General features: G+C 43.7%; 3 protein-coding genes across 3 annotated transcripts in view; 1 reads left to right on the forward strand and 2 right to left on the reverse strand.

Moving 5' to 3' along the window:
- LOC136446819 (DNA repair endonuclease XPF-like) overlaps positions 1 to 16,187 on the forward strand; it is a 38,119-nt gene extending 21,932 nt beyond the window's left edge. Inside the window, exons 10-23 of the mRNA XM_066445417.1 lie at positions 4,525 to 4,578; positions 4,994 to 5,063; positions 5,667 to 5,804; positions 6,434 to 6,607; positions 7,047 to 7,151; positions 7,510 to 7,625; positions 8,147 to 8,240; positions 12,529 to 12,666; positions 13,056 to 13,166; positions 13,490 to 13,576; positions 13,921 to 14,094; positions 14,509 to 14,649; positions 15,016 to 15,155; positions 15,617 to 16,187. Coding sequence (XP_066301514.1) covers positions 4,525 to 4,578; positions 4,994 to 5,063; positions 5,667 to 5,804; positions 6,434 to 6,607; positions 7,047 to 7,151; positions 7,510 to 7,625; positions 8,147 to 8,240; positions 12,529 to 12,666; positions 13,056 to 13,166; positions 13,490 to 13,576; positions 13,921 to 14,094; positions 14,509 to 14,649; positions 15,016 to 15,155; positions 15,617 to 15,782 — 1,708 coding nt within the window. The 3' untranslated portion in view covers positions 15,783 to 16,187. The remainder of the gene's footprint in view (positions 1 to 4,524; positions 4,579 to 4,993; positions 5,064 to 5,666; positions 5,805 to 6,433; positions 6,608 to 7,046; positions 7,152 to 7,509; positions 7,626 to 8,146; positions 8,241 to 12,528; positions 12,667 to 13,055; positions 13,167 to 13,489; positions 13,577 to 13,920; positions 14,095 to 14,508; positions 14,650 to 15,015; positions 15,156 to 15,616) is intronic.
- LOC136446980 (uncharacterized) lies at positions 894 to 3,010 on the reverse strand. The gene is made up of 2 exons (XM_066445639.1): positions 2,328 to 3,010; positions 894 to 1,898 (listed from the first exon to the last, which is right to left on the reverse strand). Exons 1-2 carry the CDS (start codon positions 2,931 to 2,933, stop codon positions 894 to 896), a joined length of 1,611 nt encoding a protein of 536 aa, XP_066301736.1. The 5' UTR covers positions 2,934 to 3,010.
- Positions 16,188 to 16,411: 224 nt separating the features above from the next.
- LOC136446823 (di-N-acetylchitobiase-like) lies at positions 16,412 to 21,485 on the reverse strand. The gene is made up of 7 exons (XM_066445422.1): positions 21,216 to 21,485; positions 20,607 to 20,745; positions 19,951 to 20,168; positions 19,322 to 19,493; positions 18,858 to 18,955; positions 17,948 to 18,103; positions 16,412 to 17,353 (listed from the first exon to the last, which is right to left on the reverse strand). Exons 1-7 carry the CDS (start codon positions 21,354 to 21,356, stop codon positions 17,153 to 17,155), a joined length of 1,125 nt encoding a protein of 374 aa, XP_066301519.1. The 5' UTR covers positions 21,357 to 21,485; the 3' UTR covers positions 16,412 to 17,152.
- Positions 21,486 to 22,828: the final 1,343 nt, after the last annotated feature.

A 22,828-nucleotide genomic window follows, 5' to 3' on the forward strand; every position in this document is an offset into this window, starting at 1 on the left:
CAAACACAGGGACACCTGTAAGAATATGCCACCATCCAATTAAGGAATGCAATTTTATTTCAATTGGGGCAGACCCTGGGGTCAAACCCCCGCCCACGGATCCACTAAATTTGGTCCAAGTAGTGAAGCAGCGGGCCACCGGTACATTCTAGATGTAAACTCATGTCCTGACAGGAAAAGTGAAAAAGTCTATTAAAGCAAAATATCCAGATTATTCATTTATTAGGCGTAAATTACGAAGTTAAAAGCTTAGGTGCACAGGAGAAATTCTGGGTACACAACATAAGTAAGTATCAAGTCAGCAAAATATAATTACAAAGTAACCTTACTGTGTCTCTTCAGAGCTTGAATATTAAATTGTAAGGCTAACTTCAAAATACAACGTTCATTTTTATCATGATGATTATCTTTGGTAACACTCAAATGTCCAAAATATGATGTGCACTAGACTAAGTGTACAATTACATTAAGAATTAAAGTTGTAATCCTACACACTCAGACACCTACATTGGTGCTACATGTACAATTATAGTGAAAAATTAGGTAGTACTAAACAGCTCCAATCTTGTTCAAAAGTGCATGTAATCCTAGTATTTACAGCCCTTCATAATGTTTTGAATTATTCTGTCTGCAAGCTGTCTCTAGTTAGAACATATAAAGGTACACAGAATCTCTACATTATGTTATATGCCTTTTAACAAGGAAGTTCTGTTCACAATGATTTCTATATTATTAATGACATACATAAGTTAGTCAAGAAACGACATTCTAATAAGATGACATACATTAGTTATTCAAGAAACACACAGTACCGTCAACTTTTATGCTTTATGTTCAATCTGTATTACTACATGTAGTAAATTTACTTCATCATGACTGTATTCTTTGCATTGTCACTTGCGAGGCTGTGCCATGACTTGTTCATACACCCTCCTGGCTGGGTCTGTTAGCACACTGGGAACTGGTGGAAACACAGGCAGGCTGTTCCTGTCAGCCTGCTGGGCCATGTTGTAGTGGTGCAGGATTCTGTCCCTGTGGACAGATGGGTCCTGCTGGCCGTACAGGATAACCAGGTGGTAATGAGCCCAGGGCACCCAGTAATGGTCTGTAGGAGCTGTGTGGATGTAGTGGTGAAGCTGTCTGATAGCCTGTGGGACAGACACATCTATGGAACACCATGCTGTGTAGAACAGGGTTGGCAGGTGGTCAGATTTGTACATAAGGGCACTGGCATAGGCAGATAGGGCTGGGGCTGGTTGTTTGGTGGTCTGCCATATTGTGAGGCCTAAAGCACAGTATAGGTAAGCTAGATGTTTGTGCATGGGGTCCGTTTCTCCATGCTGTAGAACAACGTCAATCACATGCTTTATGGCCTGCTGTCGGCTGTGTCCATCGGGAAGCTGCAGTGCCTGCAGAAGCAGACAGGGGGTGCTGTCGGGGTTAGCCTGGAGCTGTGTGGAAGTGAGTTGATTCAGCTTTGGTTTGTCCAGGTGCAGCCAGGACTGGTTATACAGGATTGTGTTAAACTCATCAGGTGACACAAACTCCATCAGTATGATCCCCTCCAGCAGGTGCTCCACCCCCTCCCCCTCCTGGTACCCCCCTCTTGTCACCATGGCCTCCCCCCTCTCCAGGCAGCTGTAGGCCTTGAGCCGTGTCTGTGCAGTTGGTGAGTCCTTGTGCTGCAGTAGCCTGGCTCTCAGCCTCTTCAGTGGGCCCTCCTGTAGCTCAGCCTGCTGTGCAGTAGGTGTGGCCTGTGCTGGAGGCTGCTGGGGAAGTCTGGCTCGTCCAGCCTTCTCTTCCAAATCCTCCCATGATGCAACAGTGGAGACACCTGCTACAGAGGACACATCCTCGGGTATCCCAGAATCCCCTGCTGCTGTGCTGGGAATACTTGCCTGGGAGGGGAGTGAAGGAAAATAAACATTTTATGTCTCGCAGTTCCTTAAACTACACAAATGGAGCAGACATGAAAAAAGTACTTTCTGATGAATGTTTTGTTTATTTGTTTATTTTGTTTTTTCACAATGTGAAAAGAAGGGTAAAACAGGTGCATGCAACCCTTTTACAAGTCAAGTTAAAAACTATTGAATTTTATATTGAATTTTCTGCAGCCTCAAAACTTCAAAATGTTCATTATTTGTAACAACTATAATATCTACCTAATGTGCAACGCAACATCAAAAGCTGCATTGTTCGTTATTGATTTATGGTTGCTTGATTTTCTCTTCTCATTTCAGAACTTGAGCAAAATTATATTTTCATTGCTTCTTTAGGGAGCTGTCCAATATTTAGTACGTATTAAGCATCAGTATTGTATAATGTACCTTCTCGGATATCTGCAGTTCTGCCAGCCAGCCCAGAACTCTCTCCTCCCCCATCATCCCCATCAGCGGCCCTGCTCCCCCCTCCGGCAGGTTTGGTAGCTCCCACTTCTCCACACTCACGTCGATGGGCTCCTTATAGCCGACCTTCTCCAGCTCTGTCTGGAGGCAGGCCTTAAGGAAGGGGCCGTTCAGGATGGAGGTGAAGTATTGGTAGCCCAGCTGGGAGTAGAAGATGACAGGAACCAGGAGGGAGCCTTCCCGCACCCCCTCCCCCACCTGTGGGTTGGCTGGCTGGTTGGGGTTGTCGGGGTCCCTCCGCTCGAAAGCCCTGCGAATTGCCTGCAGTGCAACGTCAGGGTTTCCAAAATAGAAGGCAGCGATTCCGACCCCCAATCCAGCTGCAACCCCAAACCCAAGAGCCAACTGTTCATTGTAGATTCTGATGTAAACTCGGCCCCATTGTACCTCTAATGCTGGAACAGGTGCTGCAGGTGGTTGTACAACAGGTGGTGGTTGTACAGCAGGTGGTTGTACAGCAGGTGGTTGTACAGCAGGTGGTTGTACAGCAGGGGGTTGTGCATCTGGAGGTTGTTGCTGTTCTGCCATTCTTCAATCACTTTTTCCAGACTAGTGAACTTGTGTGGTAAGGAAAGTGCACCTTTTCCAAGTATGCAGGCAAGTAAGATGGCAGCCAGCCAGACAATTGAATGTAATGGAAGAGTGCTCACAGGTAACCTTGGGGAGGTCACCAGGCCGCTCCCACTGACTGCCGAGGGGGTAACAAATGTCTCTTCTACACACATCCTAGTTGTGAGGCACATTGAATTAGGTATAATCATGTTTTGTAATTATATTTTCTTGTAAAACCATTCAAGGAGCAATATGTTTGCTATATATATAGCCTGCTGATTTTTCTTGAGGTTGTTTTGAAACTTTTTGAAACATTCTTACTTCATGAGGACTTGCCTTTGGAAGGAATTTGAGTCACAGATGTTGAAGGGTTGAAAAAAATTGAGAAGTTCTTCCCTGTGCCACGACTGAAGCAGTATCAACCACACTGCTGTGCAAAAAGGACCGCTGAAGCCCAGTGGCAGTTTTATAGTGTTATACTTTCTGAACTTTTACAATGCTGCAAAGTTCCCTGAATGTATCTCACTTTTGTAACAAGCTCTTCTGACGCCTGTGGAATGCTAAAGGTTCCTCCCTCTACCCAAAAATAATGGTAGCTTCCAGGCTCTATCGTGTTTGTGCTTTGCGTGTCACACAGTCTACTGGCAATGTTTGGTATGCGTAACTCAATACTCCTGCCCTAACAATGTTAGTGAATGGGGAACATGAATGCCTTGAAAACAGTGCAAGTTCTGTTACTTTGATTTGATTTGATTTATTTGACTGTAGGAACAGCCAGGACTACCCAACTATCCGAAGGCTATTACAAAGGGTTAGCCCTGGGAACAGTATATTCAAAGTTCAATACAAACTTTCACAAGGTGCGCATGCGTCAAACACACACATAGCGGCGGACACAGAACACAAAGTAAAATAACATCGAAGAAACAAAATTAGCAAAAACCATCACAGGACTGAAGCGCATATGGAAAAAAATTGCACAAGACTAAGGTATATATAAATCGTTAACAATGTCAAGCCAAAACTTAGGTTTATATTACATACTAGGTTAGCAGATTATACAACATGTCATCTAATACTTGTGGTAGGTCAGTCAATTATTTACAGAGTATCTGTTGCTTATCACATAGCAAGTTTGAAAAGCATGCTGTGGCTGTCAATATGTTGTTAAAGGTTAGACATCCAGGTATATAAGATACGCCAAAACTAGTACTCAAGAGACTGAATAGAATTCTTGCAAAGAAAAATCAGCAGTCATAATTGTATTATTTATGTTATCAATAGTGTCAAATTGGCATGGGTAACGCAATGCCCCAAGGCGTAGAATGACTCAGTGAATGGACTGCATGCATGGTTCTGTTACCTGAGTTATTAGCAAGTTTGTAATCATTATGTTGCTAATTTCTGACACCCAGCGTGGCGAGTTGAATAGAACACGTTTGAGGAAAAATCAAAATCTTTATAGCTATTAGCACTCTGAAGGCACTCAATTCCCTATTGGTTACAGAGGTTGGTAGCAGGGAGAAGGTTAAAGTTTTAGACATTGAGACCTCTCTTCCTCTTGCAGGTACCTGACTCAGTACGACTGTGTGACCTTCTACAACCTGCTGCAGTCACTCAGGTCAGGACTCAAGGTCGTTTCTATGGCAACAGAGTTTATGTCAACTGTCATACACGAACAGGTTTCTGGTAAAGTAAAATTTCTACATTCATTTTTCCTTTGAATAGAAGAAATATTTTTAATCAGTGATAAACATCTAGAAAATCAGTGAAATTGGTACAGTAACTACAAATAGATTGAAGTAGAGAGGTGAGAATGGATGATATTTTTTCTTGATTTTTTGTATTGTACCTGTTTATAAATTCTCTGCACTTTAACATTCAGTGTGAAAAGGTAGGTGTTAAGCACCTAAATAGTGTTGGATTTTAGGTTAGGCAGCAGGGAAGAGGTTAAACCTAGAATGAGTCCAGTAAGACATTTAATTTAGTTTACTAACACATAAACAATCATGCAACTGAATATTTCTCCTTTCCAGGGGAACAGAGAAAAGTTTTGGGAAGAACAGCGGGTGGATTTTCCTGGATGCTGCCAATTCCATGTTTGTTGTGAGTACATGATTTTGTGATAAATTATACACATTCAAATACAATAACTTGCACAAAATATCAGTCCTTATACATTCACCCTGGTATTAATACATGACTTTGTCTGTCATTTCCTTTGCAGATAGGCTTAAAGAATAACTTTTATGTTCCTCTGGATCAAGATGAATTCTTTACTATAGAGTCTTACATTCCACAATTTGTTTCTGGAAGCTCCTTGTTTGTTTTAAGTCAAAAAAACAGATTTTGATCCCTAGCATATCACTATGTATTATGCTGTACAGTAACTGTACATTATGATATATTGCAGCATTACATCTGTTATGAACTGTTCTTCACTCCCATTGCCCTACCCAGCATCATTATTTCTAAGTGTTCATATTTAATTCCAGTGTCTCTGGAAACTATCCATCCTTCTTGCTACAACCAAGGACATTATATATAATGTCCTTGCTATAACCAGATGGAATGTTGACTTTTCAATAAGCTAACACTAGATGGAGATATGTTAAATACCATTTACCATGATCATAATGATTGTTTTTTTTACCACATAATGGTTTTAGTATAGGACATTTTTTATAAGGTGTTTTCTTTCCTTCCCAGCGTGCTCGAGCGCGTGTGTACGGACAGTCCGGCGGGGTTGCCAAGGGTGACGGCAAGGGCACGTCCGCACAGCCGGTGACCCCTGACCTCCGACTGGAGGAAAATCCCAAGTGGACGGCACTCTGGGATGTCTTACAGGTCAAGAATTTGAATCATATAACCAACAAATTTAAACTGCTTCATGATGTTATACAATAAATTATGAACTTAGAGTTGGCAAGCACAAGATTTATCAAGTTTATCAAGGTTTATCAACATGTTACATTATAGCATTGCAATGTTAAACTTTTATTATCATAACTTCATTTCATTTCATTTTTTATTTATACAGGGGAAATACAACTCAGGCTGTGAAGCCTGTTTTTCAGGTATCCCTGATATTACATATAAAAAACACAACTACGACATAGTACACCGTAACAATAATAATTAATCAATAAAAGCCATGTCACATACAATTCAGATTTCAATTTCCGCCGGGATTGCCATTCTTAAAGTTCTGGTAAGTAATAGCAATGTTGTTGAAGGGATGATACAAAGTTTAACATTGCAATGCTATGTAACATGTTGATAAATCTTGATAAACTTGATAAACCTTAATATGCTTTCCTACTCATCCCTTCAACAACATGGTTAATTGGTTATGATTAATATACCTTTTAGGAAGTTCAAGATGAGGAGAGCAGAGAATTGTTTTGTATTGAAGAACACCTGTCTAATAGTTACCATTTGTGTGTGCATGACATAATGTGTTCTTGCATTTCCAGGAGGTTCGAGATGAGAACACAAAGCTAGGCCAGCAGGGAAGCGTTCTTATCGCGGCGTCAGACGACCGGACCTGCAGCCAGATTAAGGAGTACCTGTGTGACGGAAGCCGCTCACTGCTGACCAGGCTGTACAACAAAACACTGGGGGCAGACAAACCTGCACCCCGGGCTGAGGTATGGTGTCACATGTTATACATAATGATCAATAATGTAGAGTTGGGCACAGGTAGGTTTAACTTCTTAAACATGTCAAACCACCCAGTGGTTTCACATGTAAATCATGATACACTATACTGTTGGAAAATACAACATATAAGGGAGTGATTGGCATGAGTGTCTCACACACAATTAGTGTGATGGTTTTTTTTCTTTGCTATGGATGGGGTTCTCCTTAAATCATGTCCATTAAATTTTGAGTCAAGAAGAGTCTGACTATTAGTACTAAGTTAAAACATTTAAAACATCTCTCTGTTTAACTTAAGAACATCTGTGTTGCATTTCATGTAGTATAGTGCTAGAAAAATATTAAGCAAACTTTCAGAGGATCTAGTTTGAATATATCTTGTTCTAAGGACCCACCTGTTGATTGTCTTAAGCTGTTTTCTTATTCCAGGCTAAGACGAAGTTCAGAGGGAAGAAGAGGAAGGCGGAGAAGTCTGATGAAGGTCAGGTGACCTTGACACAGCTGGTCAAAGGTCAAGGAGGGGACAGCTGTCAGGTCAGACGAGAATATTGATTGATCGATGATATTGATTTCAAAAGTGCTTCCTTGAATGATAGGGTTTGATCTGTTATGATTAGGGGTCAGTTAATGTCAGTTTGACAACAAACAACCCAGGCCTCTAATTGGTTCTTGTATGGGTACATGGTTTAAGACTCCTCTACATGTTGTTGATATTAAGTAGAAGTAAGTCATTCGAATCAGGAAAATAGTTTCTTGGCACTGCTAATAAGGCTTCGACTCTGGAGGTGGTTTATTTTTTAATGTTACAGTTACTCTAAGTTATATAGTCTTATCCAGATGCCTGAAGTAATGAATTGTGACAGAAGACTAATTGACTTTTCCCTGTGTTCAGACTGATGAAGGTTCGACAGCCGGTGTAGAAGACCCTCCTCCCGTATCGTCGCTGAACGCGTACTACGGAGTCCTGCCGTCACCTGTCACCATCATCCACCCTCTGCACGGCAACAAGTCAGTATCAGGCTGTGTTTGTGTGTGTGTGTGTGTGTGTGTGTGCATTTGTGTGTGTAAGTGCTGAACGCGTACTACGGAGTCCTGCCGTCACCGGTCACCATCATCCACCCTCTGCACGGCAACAAGTCAGTGTCAGGCTCTGTATGTGTGTGTGTGTGTGTGCATTTGTGTGTGTAAGTGCTGAACGCGTACTACGGAGTCCTGCCGTCACCAGTCACCATCATACATCCTCTGCACGGCAACAAGTCAGTTTCAGGATGTGTTTGTGTCTGTCTGTCTTTCTGTGACTCTGTGTGTGTATGTGTGTGCGTGCGTGCGTGCGTCTGACTTAAGAAAACATAACATTCAATTTGATACAAAATAAATGAATGTCAACATTGTACAACCTGTATAACAAAATCTTTGTCCATGTAGGTTTGGATTTTGAGTATACAACATGTAAACCATGTGCAGTTTGTACAGTTGTTTGTCATCTGATATGCTAACCCCATTCTCCTCCCCTGACCTATGACCCCCAGTGACCCCTACAGCCTGACCCGGACCCTACACGAGGTGCAGCCGAGTTACGTGGTTCTCTACGACCCCGAGATGGAGTTTGTACGGCAACTCGAGGTCAGTTTTGAAAAATGGCTTTGTTAAGACACGCCAAACTAGTCCTGTATTATCCTTAGCATTTTTTTAAATATGAACTTTATTGCATACATGTAATCATGCCCGATTGGGTCTATATGTAGTAAGTTAATATACACAACAAAGTAATAGTACAACTTTGTTATGTATTATCTCTGCCTATAGTTTACATGTGTCTTCTCTCTTCTTGAAACATATTGTGTAGACAAAAAATGAAGGAAATCTGGTCCCATCAAGATTATAAAGATCTGGAGCAAGTGGAAGGTTTCGGATCAACTCTGGTAGAAATATTATTAGGTCTCAAGTTTCTATGTATAATTTGCTAGATGCCATTGGGAACAACTTTGGGGCCTGCTAGGAAGTCAAACCCAAAACCTTTAGATTCTAAGTCAACAAGCCTAACCACAAGACTGCCTTGCCACCTTTAATCGTATATTTTCTCTGTTTTTACACAGGTGTACAAGGCAGGGCGTCCCGGCCAGCCTCTCCGTGTGTATTTCCTGATCTACACCACCTCCACAGAGGAGCAGCGCTACCTCCCCTCCCTCAGACATTAATCCATGTTTCTGCGTGTACAGGTGTACAAGGCAGGGCGTCCCGGCCAGCCTCTCCGTGTGTATTTCCTGATCTACACCACCTCCACAGAGGAGCAGAGCTACCTCCCCTCCCTCAGACATTAATCCATGTTTCTGCGTGTACAGGTGTACAAGGCAGGCCGACCCGGCCAGCCCTTGCGTGTGTACTTCCTGATCTACACAACATCTACAGAGGAGCAGCGCTACCTCCCCTCCCTCAGACATTAATCCATGTTTCTGCATGTACAGGTGTACATTAGGCAGGCCGACCCGGCCAGCCTCTCCGTGTGTATTTCCTGATTTACACAACATCTACAGAGGAGCAGCGCTACCTCCCCTCCCTCAGACATTAATCCATGTTTCTGCGTGTACAGGTGTACAAGGCAGGGCGTCCCGGCCAGCCCTTGCGTGTGTACTTCCTGATCTACACCACCTCCACAGAGGAGCAGCGCTACCTCCCCTCCCTCAGACATTAATCCATGTTTCTGCGTGTACAGGTGTACAAGGCAGGGCGTCCCGGCCAGCCTCTCCGTGTGTATTTCCTGATCTACACCACCTCCACAGAGGAGCAGCGCTACCTCCCCTCCCTCAGACATTAATCCATGTTTCTGCGTGTACAGGTGTACAAGGCAGGGCGTCCCGGCCAGCCTCTCCGTGTGTATTTCCTGATTTACACAACATCTACAGAGGAGCAGCGCTACCTCCCCTCCCTCAGACATTAATCCATGTTTCTGCGTGTACAGGTGTACAAGGCAGGGCGTCCCGGCCAGCCTCTCCGTATGTATTTCCTGATCTACACCACCTCCACAGAGGAGCAGCGCTACCTCCCCTCCCTCAGACATTAATCCATGTTTCTGCGTGTACAGGTGTACAAGGCAGGGCGTCCCGGCCAGCCTCTCCGTGTGTATTTCCTGATCTACACAACATCTACAGAGGAGCAGCGCTACCTCCCCTCCCTCAGACATTAATCCATGTTTCTGCGTGTACAGGTGTACAAGGCAGGCCGACCCGGCCAGCCCTTGCGTGTGTACTTCCTGATCTACACAACATCTACAGAGGAGCAGCGCTACCTCCCCTCCCTCAGACATTAATCCATGTTTCTGCGTGTACAGGTGTACAAGGCAGGGCGTCCCGGCCAGCCTCTCCGTGTGTATTTCCTGATCTACACCACCTCCACAGAGGAGCAGCGCTACCTCCCCTCCCTCAGACATTAATCCATGTTTCTGCGTGTACAGGTGTGCAAGGCAGGGCGTCCCGGCCAGCCTCTCCGTGTGTATTTCCTGATCTACACAACATCTACAGAGGAGCAGCGCTACCTCCCCTCCCTCAGACATTAATCCATGTTTCTGCGTGTACAGGTGTACAAGGCAGGCCGACCCGGCCAGCCCTTGCGTGTGTACTTCCTGATCTACACAACATCTACAGAGGAGCAGCGCTACCTCCCCTCCCTCAGACATTAATCCATGTTTCTGCGTGTACAGGTGTACAAGGCAGGGCGTCCCGGCCAGCCTCTCCGTGTGTATTTCCTGATCTACACCACCTCCACAGAGGAGCAGAGCTACCTCCCCTCCCTCAGACATTAATCCATGTTTCTGCGTGTACAGGTGTACAAGGCAGGCCGACCCGGCCAGCCTCTCCGTGTGTATTTCCTGATTTACACAACATCTACAGAGGAGCAGCGCTACCTCCCCTCCCTCAGACATTAATCCATGTTTCTGCGTGTACAGGTGTACAAGGCAGGGCGTCCCGGCCAGCCTCTCCGTGTGTATTTCCTGATCTACACCACCTCCACAGAGGAGCAGCGCTACCTCCCCTCCCTCAGACATTAATCCATGTTTCTGCGTGTACAGGTGTACAAGGCAGGCCGACCCGGCCAGCCCTTGCGTGTGTACTTCCTGATCTACACAACATCTACAGAGGAGCAGCGCTACCTCCCCTCCCTCAGACATTAATCCATGTTTCTGCATGTACAGGTGTACAAGGCAGGCCGACCCGGCCAGCCCTTGCGTGTGTATTTCCTGATCTACACAACATCTACAGAGGAGCAGCGCTACCTCCCCTCCCTCAGACATTAATCCATGTTTCTGCGTGTACAGGTGTACAAGGCAGGGCGTCCCGGCCAGCCTCTCCGTGTGTATTTCCTGATCTACACCACCTCCACAGAGGAGCAGCGCTACCTCCCCTCCCTCAGACATTAATCCATGTTTCTGCGTGTACAGGTGTACAAGGCAGGCCGACCCGGCCAGCCCTTGCGTGTGTACTTCCTGATCTACACAACATCTACAGAGGAGCAGCGCTACCTCCCCTCCCTCAGACATTAATCCATGTTTCTGCGTGTACAGGTGTACAAGGCAGGCGGACCCGGCCAGCCCTTGCGTGTGTACTTCCTGATCTACACAACATCTACAGAGGAGCAGCGCTACCTCCCCTCCCTCAGACATTAATCCATGTTTCTGCGTGTACAGGTGTACAAGGCAGGGCGTCCCGGCCAGCCTCTCCGTGTGTACTTCCTGATCTACACAACATCTACAGAGGAGCAGCGCTACCTCCCCTCCCTCAGACATTAATCCATGTTTCTGCGTGTACAGGTGTACAAGGCAGGGCGTCCCGGCCAGCCTCTCCGTGTGTATTTCCTGATCTACACAACATCTACAGAGGAGCAGCGCTACCTCCCCTCCCTCAGACATTAATCCATGTTTCTGCGTGTACAGGTGTACAAGGCAGGCCGACCCGGCCAGCCCTTGCGTGTGTACTTCCTGATCTACACAACATCTACAGAGGAGCAGCGCTACCTCCCCTCCCTCAGACATTAATCCATGTTTCTGCGTGTACAGGTGTACAAGGCAGGCCGACCCGGCCAGCCCTTGCGTGTGTACTTCCTGATCTACACAACATCTACAGAGGAGCAGCGCTACCTCCCCTCCCTCAGACATTAATCCATGTTTCTGCGTGTACAGGTGTACAAGGCAGGGCGTCCCGGCCAGCCTCTCCGTGTGTTTTTCCTGATCTACACCACCTCCACAGAGGAGCAGCGCTACCTCCCCTCCCTCAGACATTAATCCATGTTTCTGCGTGTACAGGTGTACAAGGCAGGGCGTCCCGGCCAGCCTCTCCGTGTGTACTTCCTGATCTACACAACATCTACAGAGGAGCAGCGCTACCTCCCCTCCCTCAGACATTAATCCATGTTTCTGCGTGTACAGGTGTACAAGGCAGGCCGACCCGGCCAGCCCTTGCGTGTGTACTTCCTGATCTACACAACATCTACAGAGGAGCAGCGCTACCTCCCCTCCCTCAGACATTAATCCATGTTTCTGCGTGTACAGGTGTACAAGGCAGGGCGTCCCGGCCAGCCTCTCCGTGTGTATTTCCTGATCTACACCACCTCCACAGAGGAGCAGCGCTACCTCCCCTCCCTCAGACATTAATCCATGTTTCTGCGTGTACAGGTGTACAAGGCAGGGCGTCCCGGCCAGCCTCTCCGTGTGTACTTCCTGATCTACACAACATCTACAGAGGAGCAGCGCTACCTCCCCTCCCTCAGACATTAATCCATGTTTCTGCGTGTACAGGTGTACAAGGCAGGCCGACCCGGCCAGCCTCTCCGTGTGTATTTCCTGATCTACACAACATCTACAGAGGAGCAGCGCTACCTCCCCTCCCTCAGACATTAATCCATGTTCCTGCGTGTACAGGTGTACAAGGCAGGGCGTCCCGGCCAGCCCTTGCGTGTGTATTTCCTGATTTACACCACCTCCACAGAGGAGCAGAGATACCTCACCTCCCTCAGACGCGAAAAGGACGCCTTTGAACACCTCATCAAGGAGAAAGCTGTGAGTCAGGATCTTAGCAAGATACTCTCTGGGGGTTTAAGATCTGTTCTCTTTTAACTTTTAGAAACTGGATAGTGATTGTGTGTGTGTCTGTGTGTGTGTGTTTGTGTGTCTGCGTGTGTGTTTGTGCTTGTGTATCTGTGTGTGTGTGCTTGTGTATCTGTGCGTAGTCTAGAGTGGAACATCTAATACGACTTTAGGACCTCTTCATTAGATAGTTTTAAACCACAAATGGACTTCAGGCTTCCCTCCCCCTCTTCCCATCCCTTTTCCATTTTCCCTATACTACATGTATTTGTGAGAGCTGGAATATTAGATTACCTCAATAGTTTAAGGTACAATGTACAATCATGTGACTGTAACTACCTTATTGTATTGTTCCTGCCCAGAGCCTGGTGCTGCCAGAGGAGCCGGACGTGACCCGTGACATGACCCCTGCTACAGAGGTCAGCACCAGGAGGGCAGGGGGTCAGGAGTCACAGGAGGAACTTCAACCTAAGGTCAGAGTTTACCTACATGACATGATGACTGCATACTTTTGATACTTTATAATTGAATGTATAATTATATAATAACTTACTTAATAGGTAGCATATATAGCCATCTGTAAACAGTTCCTGATGATGGCAAAATTTTGTATGCTTTTGAGCATCCTTGCCATATGAACCTAAATACATGTATCAATAGGATAAAGAAAAACAACCCACTTTTGTATCGGATGTTTGACCGCTTGTCTTTCAGGCCAAGTAGATGTTTACAATACATCCCTGTTGGAATGTTAACTCTGAGTCCTTTTTAATTCCATGTTTATCTCCCTACTCAGGTTATAGTTGACATGAGGGAATTCCGGAGTGAGCTTCCATCTCTGATCCACAGAAGGGGAGTGGACATCGAACCCATAACACTGCAGGTCAGTTTGTGGATTCTTTTTATTTCTCGGATTTTGTATTGAAAAGTTCGAGTTTATCATCTTTGGACCCCATATCCCCGAGGTAAATTCTCCCTATCTGGGAGCAGCCAACAGATTATCCTGAAACAAAATAATAAAGCAGATTATTGATGCCAAAATCTGCTCCGCTTTTTAATTAGAAATTATAAGTAGACAGCATCCAGTGCCACAATCTGCATAGAGCACAGTACGTTCAGTCTGCCTTGTCTGACTCAGAAGGAGTGGATTCAAGGCTTATTCTCCTCCTTCATTTTTGATCATTATACCCTTTCTTACATGTCCATCTAACCTGTCCCATCCCCCAGGTGGGTGACTACATCCTGACCCCTGACATGTGCGTGGAGCGGAAGTCCATCAGCGATCTGATTGGCTCCCTGAACAGCGGCCGGCTGTTTAACCAGGCCGTTGCCATGACGAGGAGCTACAAGCGACCAATCCTGCTCATCGAGTTTGACGCCAACAAACCTTTCTCGCTACAGGTCAGAGTTCATTGTAGGTCATACTGTAGGTCAAATGTACTTGCTGTAAAAAGAAATTGAATTCAATTGTACATACATTGTATTTTATATTAGAGTTCTATTTGATAATGTTCTAAAACTTCTAAACTTTTAACTAGTACAGACCCAGTATCAAAGTTGTTGATTTCTTTGTTTTTCAAACTTTGAACTGTATTTTTGTTTGCAGTACCATGTTCTATTCTGTCCTAGACTGACTGACAGACTGAGTATAGAAGTTTTGCTTTCTTTGTTCCTCTTACTGAGGGAGAAGTAGATGTGGTCCAAGAAGTCCATGCAAAGATTGCTCTCATTGCTCTGTCATTACGAGATGTCCAGGTCAAGCTAGGTCTCTTTTTATTCTTCTTCTTGTTTATTTTTTGTTTGTTTATCCTACAGACCAAGGGAGTCGGCCATCATGAGATGTCGTTCCAAGAGGTCCAGGCCAAGCTGGCTCTCCTCACACTGCACTTCCCCAACCTGCGCATCCTGTGGAGCAGAAGTCCCTACGCTACAGCAGAGCTGTTCCAGGAACTCAAGGTCAGTATGGTCAAAGTCGTGGGGTCAAGGTCATTATTATGGGGTCAACTTCAGGAAAATTGCAACACACTTTTGGTCAACATTTGTAGGGTTATTGTTTGTGATGCCTAGCGCATTGTGTCATGGTCAGCAAGGTCAGGTACAAGTCAAGGTCAGGGTGAAGGTCAGTACAGAGAAGGACATTGTATCCCAAAGATTAGGTCAGATTGATTACTCCCGCTGAGGTTTATGTGAGAAAATATTGAAAAAGGCAGCAGTGGCAAAAATTTTGTAGTTGGAAAGACCTTCACTTATTAGACATTTTACATATAATTGGTTGACCCCAAAAGCTATTGAATAAATTTTTACCATCTATTGTTTTTGCAGTTTAACCGGCCCGAGCCGGATGCAGCCCAGGCGGCATCCATCGCCATGGAGACGGAGTCCATCATCCCGTCCGACAAGTACAACCACCTGTCACACGACATGGTGCTGAAGCTGCCCGGGGTCAGCTCCAAAAACTACAGGCAGGGGTTTCTTAGTTTTTATTGATTTGACGTGTTTGTTCTATTCATCTATAGTCATTATTATTATTGGTGAAACTTCCAGGATTTAACTTCACAAATACCCGACAGGAATTCCAAGAATTCATTTTGTATGTATATCAAGACTGCCATCTGGTTTTTAGGTCCCAGAACAAAAACTTTATATATTATGTAATTGTATAATTATGTTGCATGCGGCATGTTTTGAACAAATGCTAGACTAACTTGTTGTTGTATATTGTTTTTGCATGTGTCTGTGTGTGGTTTTATGTGTGTGTACCTATATGTGTGGTGTGTCTACCGATGTCTGGTATTTGTAAATGTACATGTATGTGTGGCTTTGTGTTTGGTGTGTGCATGTGCATCCTTACATACTTGTGGTAGATCTACCAATTATGTACAAAGAACTAGTCCTGATCTGAAAACGTTTCTGATTTCCGCAGGTCTGTACTTGACAAGACGGAGAGCCTGGCAGACCTGGTGACCCTGACTCAAGGGCAGATAGCTGATCACCTAGGCAACGCAGCCAACGCAAAACTGCTGCACGAGTTTCTACACACAACTTTCACTCCGACCTCTGAAGTAACAAAACCCAAGACAAAAAGATAGCATCTAACTATCAGGTTTTTGAGACTGTAAAAAATATTTCCTTAAAGGGAAGACTCTCAAAACTTATACATCTATTACAGTGGGGACATTTTCTTGACAGAAAACTTAAAAATATTAACCTCAAACTTGTAAATATATTAACTAGTCTTTACATATCAAAACTTTGAGTGAGCTTTAAAAAAGTAAAAACTGCAGTTGTACAAATGTATAAACTTATTAGCAATCTCAACAACGGGAACAGTTCTTTTGATTAACTGTTGAAAACTTGTGGTTTTGGTGAATACTTTGGAGAAGGGGTAAGCTACTCAATAGCAATATGAGTTCCCCAACCATTGACACAGACAGAACATTTTATATAATATATTTATTGGCTCACACAGAAGTGCATTAAAAAGTCATGTTGTACTTCCCTCTCTAAGGCTCACATTTTTTTCATGTCTTTAAGTTCTCATTATTTACATATTTTTTGTGTAGGTTATCTCTTATTGCTGTATTTGGTTCTACAAGTATGTGTCTTCACTTTGTTGTTTCTGTAATTGTTACTTACACCTAATGTTTCATGTCTATTTCTTTGTTTTGTAAGGAAAGGGCCTTGCAGATATTCCAAGAATAATATCAGTCACAGTAGACAAATGTAATCTCTTTAAAGAACATAAATATGTATGTCTACATTTTGATACATTTACAGCTCCTTTTGCTTATAACTTAAAACACACACCCAGTACAAGATAAGTACAGTGGACATGCGACAGCATAATGTCCTGTTCTAAGGCCTAGGACTACCTGTTTCTATTAAATCATCACACTAGGCTGACCTGCTGCTTAAAAATGAAAGGTGGAATTCGAAGTCAAAAAACTATTGGGAGTAAATAAAATACCCTCAATGCATGTTTTTGCCACACAATCTGTAATAAATAGAATTCGATTTTGGCAATGCCTACTCAGCAAACTTTAGACCAGCAGCAAAGATTCATGTAACATGATAGCAGCAATAACCCCCCCAAGTTAAAATTTTTGTTCATGTCACTGTCTGATTCTTACACCTCCTTACCAACCACAACATTTGGATGTTTTAATCTTGTGTGAATACTTTCATCAGGATGGTACATTACTAGATAAAAACTTTTTTTGAACACAACCATGAGTTAGTACCTAGCTGTTTTTGTGGACTATAACCTTCCTCAACATAACATAATCTTCTATAATAGTTTACAACTTACAGCACATATTTATGAAGAACTCTAAGACAATATTCATGATTTATTTTACAACATTTGCTAACAGCTCCTGTAAATATTTTAACATTCCATCTGCTAGTGGTGTACCCAGCCACCACCTCGTCAGTTCCAGATAGGTAGATACTCCTGTTCTTAATTTTTCTTGTGGTAGTGTGGAAGACAGTCCCACATCTGCTTGGTCTGCTCCTTGACCTTGGGGTCGGAGGTCGTGTAGTCGAGTGTGTCGCCATGCCACATGCCGACCCCGCGTAACCCCTGCTTCACGGCCCAGCCGTACTTGTACTGTAAACTCACAGGGTCGTCAAACCACATCTGGTGGGTCTGGCCTCCCTCCTGGAATATTGATGATCAATTAATCAATAACCAATTATTCAATAATTTATAACCAAGTCATACTGTCTACCCTCCAGAAACATCAATAATCAATCGATAACCAAGCCATTATCAATCAATGATCCTGCTACTCTTTTTCTGCAAACTGGCATGTAAATTTGAAAGGGTTGAAAGAAAAAAAATGTGTAAAAAAATTAATTAAAAATCATTTTCAAATCTGAATAGAAAATATATAATTCACCCTGTTTTCGTGCTTTGTGAGCATTCTTCAAGAACAACATGTATCTTTACCTAGAAGTTGAAGTAAGAAGAAGTGAAGGTGTCATTCTATCTCCTTAAGTTTCGTAAAATGGGGGTCCCGTGATCAAGGAGCACGTTTAAAGGCACAACAACAGCCTCATTACTCAGATGGGTACCAGTAGGTTAGCCTTGGTGCCATCCTATTTCTACCGGGGGCTCCGACACTCACTACCCTAAACAATTTTTTTTAGGGTGAGTGTAGGAGCCCCCGGTAGAAATAGGATGGCACCCAGGCTAACCTACTGGCTGTTCTTTAGATAAATATAATTATCTTCACACATGATGTATCCTTACCTGAAAGTTGAAGTAAGGAGACTTGAAGGTGTCGTTCCACTTTCTTGTAGAGTTTCTCATCAGCCTCATGATGTCCTTGTAGTCCACCTGGCGGCCGGCGGCATCACTGCAGGGGGCACCTCGGAAAGGGACCTTCTTAATGCTGCATATGTCGTCCTAACAACAAACAAACAAAATTCCTTTAACAAATTCATCTTATACAGTTAAGGGCACCACCTAGTGGCTGACAGTGGCACTGCAGGGGGCTCCTCAGAAGGGGACCTTCTTAATGCTGCAGACTGACCATTGTCCTGAAGGAACAAAAACCTAGCGGCCGGCAATAAACCTTTCTCACGCGGCGGACATGATAGAATGAAGACAAGGCCAATGAGGCAAAGAAGCAAAAATAATGTACAGATTTAGTTTTCCTCCTAAATCACATTAAGTTTTAAAATATGATATCCCAGTATCAATATTACAACTAAAGAAACGCACAAAAAAGATGCAGCAATTTAGAGCTTCGTTGACCGATCCCATTGTCTCCGCCCTCCTGTGTCAAAACGTAGAAATGCAAAATAAAAATATAGAAATGCAACTATTTCACGGTCATGCAGCCACTTCCTCATTGGTTGATTCTCTAAATATCAGGTAATCATTGGCTAAACTGCTAATTGTAATTGACAGTTAGGATCGGTCTAATGTTTGCCACAAGGGCCTCGTTTTCATTCTATCATGTCCGCCGCGTGAGAAAGGTCTATGGCTCTGCAGGGTGCACGCATATCCCTAGGTTGTTAACCATGGTGACATACAAAATTTTACCTTAGAGACTTTGAGGCAGGCATAGTTTTAGTCATAGCATCCAAGTTCCCTCTGTATCAAAGTACCCCCAGCTGGCCCTAAACCTTTAGTTTTGACCATACAGAAATCTTACCTTAGACAGCCCGAGGCAGGGATAGTCGTAACCGTACCAGGGAACGCCCATCACAAGCTGGTCTGCAGGGATGCCCAGCTTCAGGTACTCCTCATATCCTGCAACAGACATGACATTCAATTGTTTCTGAGGTGTTTTTTTAGAACTGTCCCAGTTGTTGGGTGACATTTTTGCTTGAAGTAATCAACTGGTAGCAGCCTCACAGTTGAGCTCCTGGTTCCGATAAGTTGCTAACTGAGAAAAGGCATCTTGGTTAGGGCTGTATGCCATATTTTGAAAGGGACACAGTTAAACTGGGTCCTATGCTCAAGCAGTTGTCTCAAACACATTAAAAGTGGAAGGGCTTAAGCAACCCATCCCTGTGAAAATATACCCTGCTGCTGAAATAACAAGGAAACTTGCTGCCATATATCATGTGCCACTAGGCAAGTTACAAGGTAAACAACAACAAAGAGACAATTTACCTCCTAACGTTGTCTCCAGCGCAGAGTTTGCGCTCGCGACGCACGGTCCGGTAATCTGACTACGCTCGTCGTACGACATGACGAACAGGAAGTCACATGACTTGGCGATGTTCACGATGTCGTAGCAACGGCCGTCGATACAGTCCGGCGACCAGGCAACGTCAAACGTCACCTAGGAGAACAAAAACTGTGTTTATTAGGTGACCACCTATGCATATGGACCATCTGGCCATTATACTTTATACATTACAGTCACTAAGCATTAAGAATCCCTTCTACAGAGGCCTTATGTCTGTAAAACAAAGGCATAACAAACAAACAAACTAACAAACGAGTCCCGTGAAGCTTGAACTGTGTACGTGAGAAGAATTGATGTGCTCAAGAGTTTGTTTTTCACCTATAGCTAGAACCATTGAGGAGTGGAACTCGATGCCACCAAGCACTGTAACAACCTTAGTAAATTCTTTAAAAAAAGGATAACAGTTAGATATAAAAAAAAAGGTGTGACAGGTCGTTCAGTGTAATTTAACCAGCTGCTGCGCTGCGTGCCTGCAAAGCTGATGTGTCATGCCGAATGGCACAGTTAAACTGGCTATATACTATATAGATACCGGTACTGATAAAGATACCTGTGATGCGTTGTTGATTGCGTGGAACACCCAGGTTGTTTCGTTGACCAGCGCGGTGAGGCCGTTGCGGGCCGGGTCTGTCGCGGGAATTGGTTGCTCGATGTCGATGTTTATCCCGTCCATGTGCTGCTTCAGCATGAGCGCCACGTTCTTTATCACCCAGTCGTCACGGAAACGGATGTCTGGCAGGTGTGCGACGTCTTCCGCTTTTACATCACCTGGGGAAAGGTCAGAGGTAAAAAGATTTCAGTGCCCAACATTTGTAGAATTGTGAAAGAATTTTGCTGCATATTTCAAGCAATGATTGCCCATTTTGACATCTATTACCATTACATGTTATAATAGTTAAGGCTGTTTTTCCTAACTATTGTAATAGAGACTGACATATACTGTTTCATTTAAATTTCTTTCCAACTGATTACTGTTTCAAAATCCTACCTTGCAGTTGCAGGTATGTATGGGGTTTTCGACCTTCAACCAACTTACAAATGTTTTATACTGACAAGTGAAACAAAACTTTCAATATGACATTTTTTATTTATGCAATGCTTGGTAACTTAGGTTTTAACCTGATCGTCCGGCAGGATGAAAAGGAACTGATGATGGTAACTTAGGATTTTACATTGTGGGGTGTGTATGGGGGTTGTGAGGTTCACCTTTCAGGACGACTCTGGCTCCCTTAGAGTGGGCGTAGCACATCAGCTCGGTGCTGTAAAACCCAAACATAACCACCGTGGTCACCTTGTCCCAGTCGTAGTGCTTCCACGTGTCGTTCTTCACAGCAAACACAAAAACCTGCAATCAGATAGAGGTGCTTCGTTAAGAGCTTCGTTACGGGCTGTCTAAAAAATGTAAGAATATGGAGGGGGGAAAACAGTAAGACAGAGAAATTTATCTTGCAATCGAGTTTCCTTGTACAGCCCTACAAATTGTTATGCTAGTGCTATAATTATAAACTACATGGTAATTAGGAACCCAAGACAGTTATTGCCTTGCATTAATTAACATTTTGATTACCATTAATGAACATTAATTATGATTATGAAAAATAACAACAATACACGGCACTCATTCTTCCTGTTGTAGGGTGTTACCATAAAAAAAAATTAAAATACAACTGACGTGTTAAGTTCGATGACTTCAAAGTTTCAAGTTACTTTATGAAGGTCTTACTGACTTAAATATATAGGCTTGGCATATACCAAACCATTGTGCTTGTTGTTGCAGCTATCTATACAGATACTAGATACAGAAACAGCTCTTGCCTCTTTCCTTGGCGGCGTCTTCACGGGCAGGCACCACTCCGGGCGGGCGCAGGGGCAGGGGGGCGCCGGCGGGGCGGCCTCGGCAGCGACCACCCCCGCCCACAAACACACCAACGCCGCGGTAACGTCCCAACTCCGCATCGATAGCCAGAAATCAACCTTTTAGTTTAAAATCGGCAGGTTTTCCGGAGATAGATGTGGTAAACCGAAGTTGTTTTTGCGTGGGAAACGTGTCTTGTGATTGTGATCACCCTTGACCTTTTGTGGTGGTCTCGCACCGACGTACGGGGTCAACCTGGCTGCAATACCGTAACAGACCGGTAGGGGCAGTACATATTCATCTGATGTACAGCGGGTAGGTAACCATCTGAGTAATGAGGCTGTTTTAGTGCGTTTTAGCGTGTTCGAGGCACTTCCTCCGTCACGGGACCCCGTTTTACGCCTCTTCCTATTACAGACATTTAATTTATTGATATCGATATAGGCATAGGTGTGTGTAGACCTCAATGCGTCAAAGTATATGACCAGAACTCAATTGGGATTGGTTTTATCATATCTGCTAGGTGAAAAATAAGTAGAATTTGGCCAAAATGGATGGATAATTAATTTTCCAGAGGAATTACCCAGCCTTTGAATTCCAGAATACGATATACAGCGACTAGTATTGTTTTTTTTTCAGTATTAAACAAATAATTCCGATGGAGAATACAGCAAAAGTACTTTGTTTTCAGTGTAGTTTCTATTGTTTATGTTCCAAATTCAATCATAAGTAATAAAAAAATATGATGTGAATGTAATCGTGTATGTTGGATTGGCCGGGAGGCCTAATACAGTATCTACTATTATATTATCACGGTTTCTGATGTTCAAAGCACCGTTCTACTTTGATCTTAAATTCTCTTTACATATCAAGGATGAGCTAAAGGCTAGCGACCTTGTCGACTTAGCAACAGATGTTACACCAGAGAATAAGAGAAAATCTGCTACAAGTATCTTCATAACGTAATTTCACTTATTTTAGGCAGTCTTCTGACCTACTTTGATTTAAGTCCGGAGGATGGGCTTACGGTGGCAATACGGGCTTACCGGGTTGGTTACAAATGTCGCATCACTGAGACTTCTAGCGAACTTATCGTCACAAAATAAGCCCGATACTTTGATCTATGACGTGAATAATAGAATCTAAACGTGTACTGGATTAACAAAGAGGATAAGACACAATTTACTGATGTCGTTTCCAAGAACTCTTCTACTTGCTTTCAGTTAAGTCCCAGAAAGAATTAATGGGCTTACGGTGGTAATACGGTCTTGCCGGGCTGGGTACAGATGTCACATCAGAGACTTCAAGGAACATATCGTCACAAAATAAGCCCGATACTTTGATCTATGGCATGGATACTAGAATCTAGTGTAGTGGATTAAACAAGAGGATAAGACACAATTTACTGGTATCGTTTCCAAGAACTCTTCTATCTGCTTTCAGTTAAGTCCCAGAAAGAATTAATGGGCTTACGTTGGTAATACGGTCTTGCCAGGTTGAGTACAGATGTCACATCAGAGACTTCAATGAACATATCGTCACAAAGGAAGCCCGATATTCTGATCTATGGCAT

Source organism: Branchiostoma lanceolatum, chromosome 13 (genome assembly GCF_035083965.1).
Source record: "Branchiostoma lanceolatum isolate klBraLanc5 chromosome 13, klBraLanc5.hap2, whole genome shotgun sequence".
NCBI classification, from domain to species: Eukaryota; Metazoa; Chordata; class Leptocardii; order Amphioxiformes; family Branchiostomatidae; genus Branchiostoma; species Branchiostoma lanceolatum.

Coding starts and splice junctions, on each gene's coding strand:
- LOC136446980 (XM_066445639.1), bottom strand. CDS start 2,933: ATGGCAGAACAGCAACAACCTCCAGATGCACAACCCCCTGCTGTACAA. Junction 1,899..2,327: donor AACTGCAGATATCCGAGAAG/GTACATTATACA, acceptor CTCCCCTCCCAG/GCAAGTATTCCCAGCACAGC.
- LOC136446823 (XM_066445422.1), bottom strand. CDS start 21,356: ATGCGGAGTTGGGACGTTACCGCGGCGTTGGTGTGTTTGTGGGCGGGG. Junction 19,494..19,950: donor CAATCAACAACGCATCACAG/GTATCTTTATCA, acceptor TTGTTCTCCTAG/GTGACGTTTGACGTTGCCTG. Junction 18,956..19,321: donor GCTGGAGACAACGTTAGGAG/GTAAATTGTCTC, acceptor TGTCTGTTGCAG/GATATGAGGAGTACCTGAAG.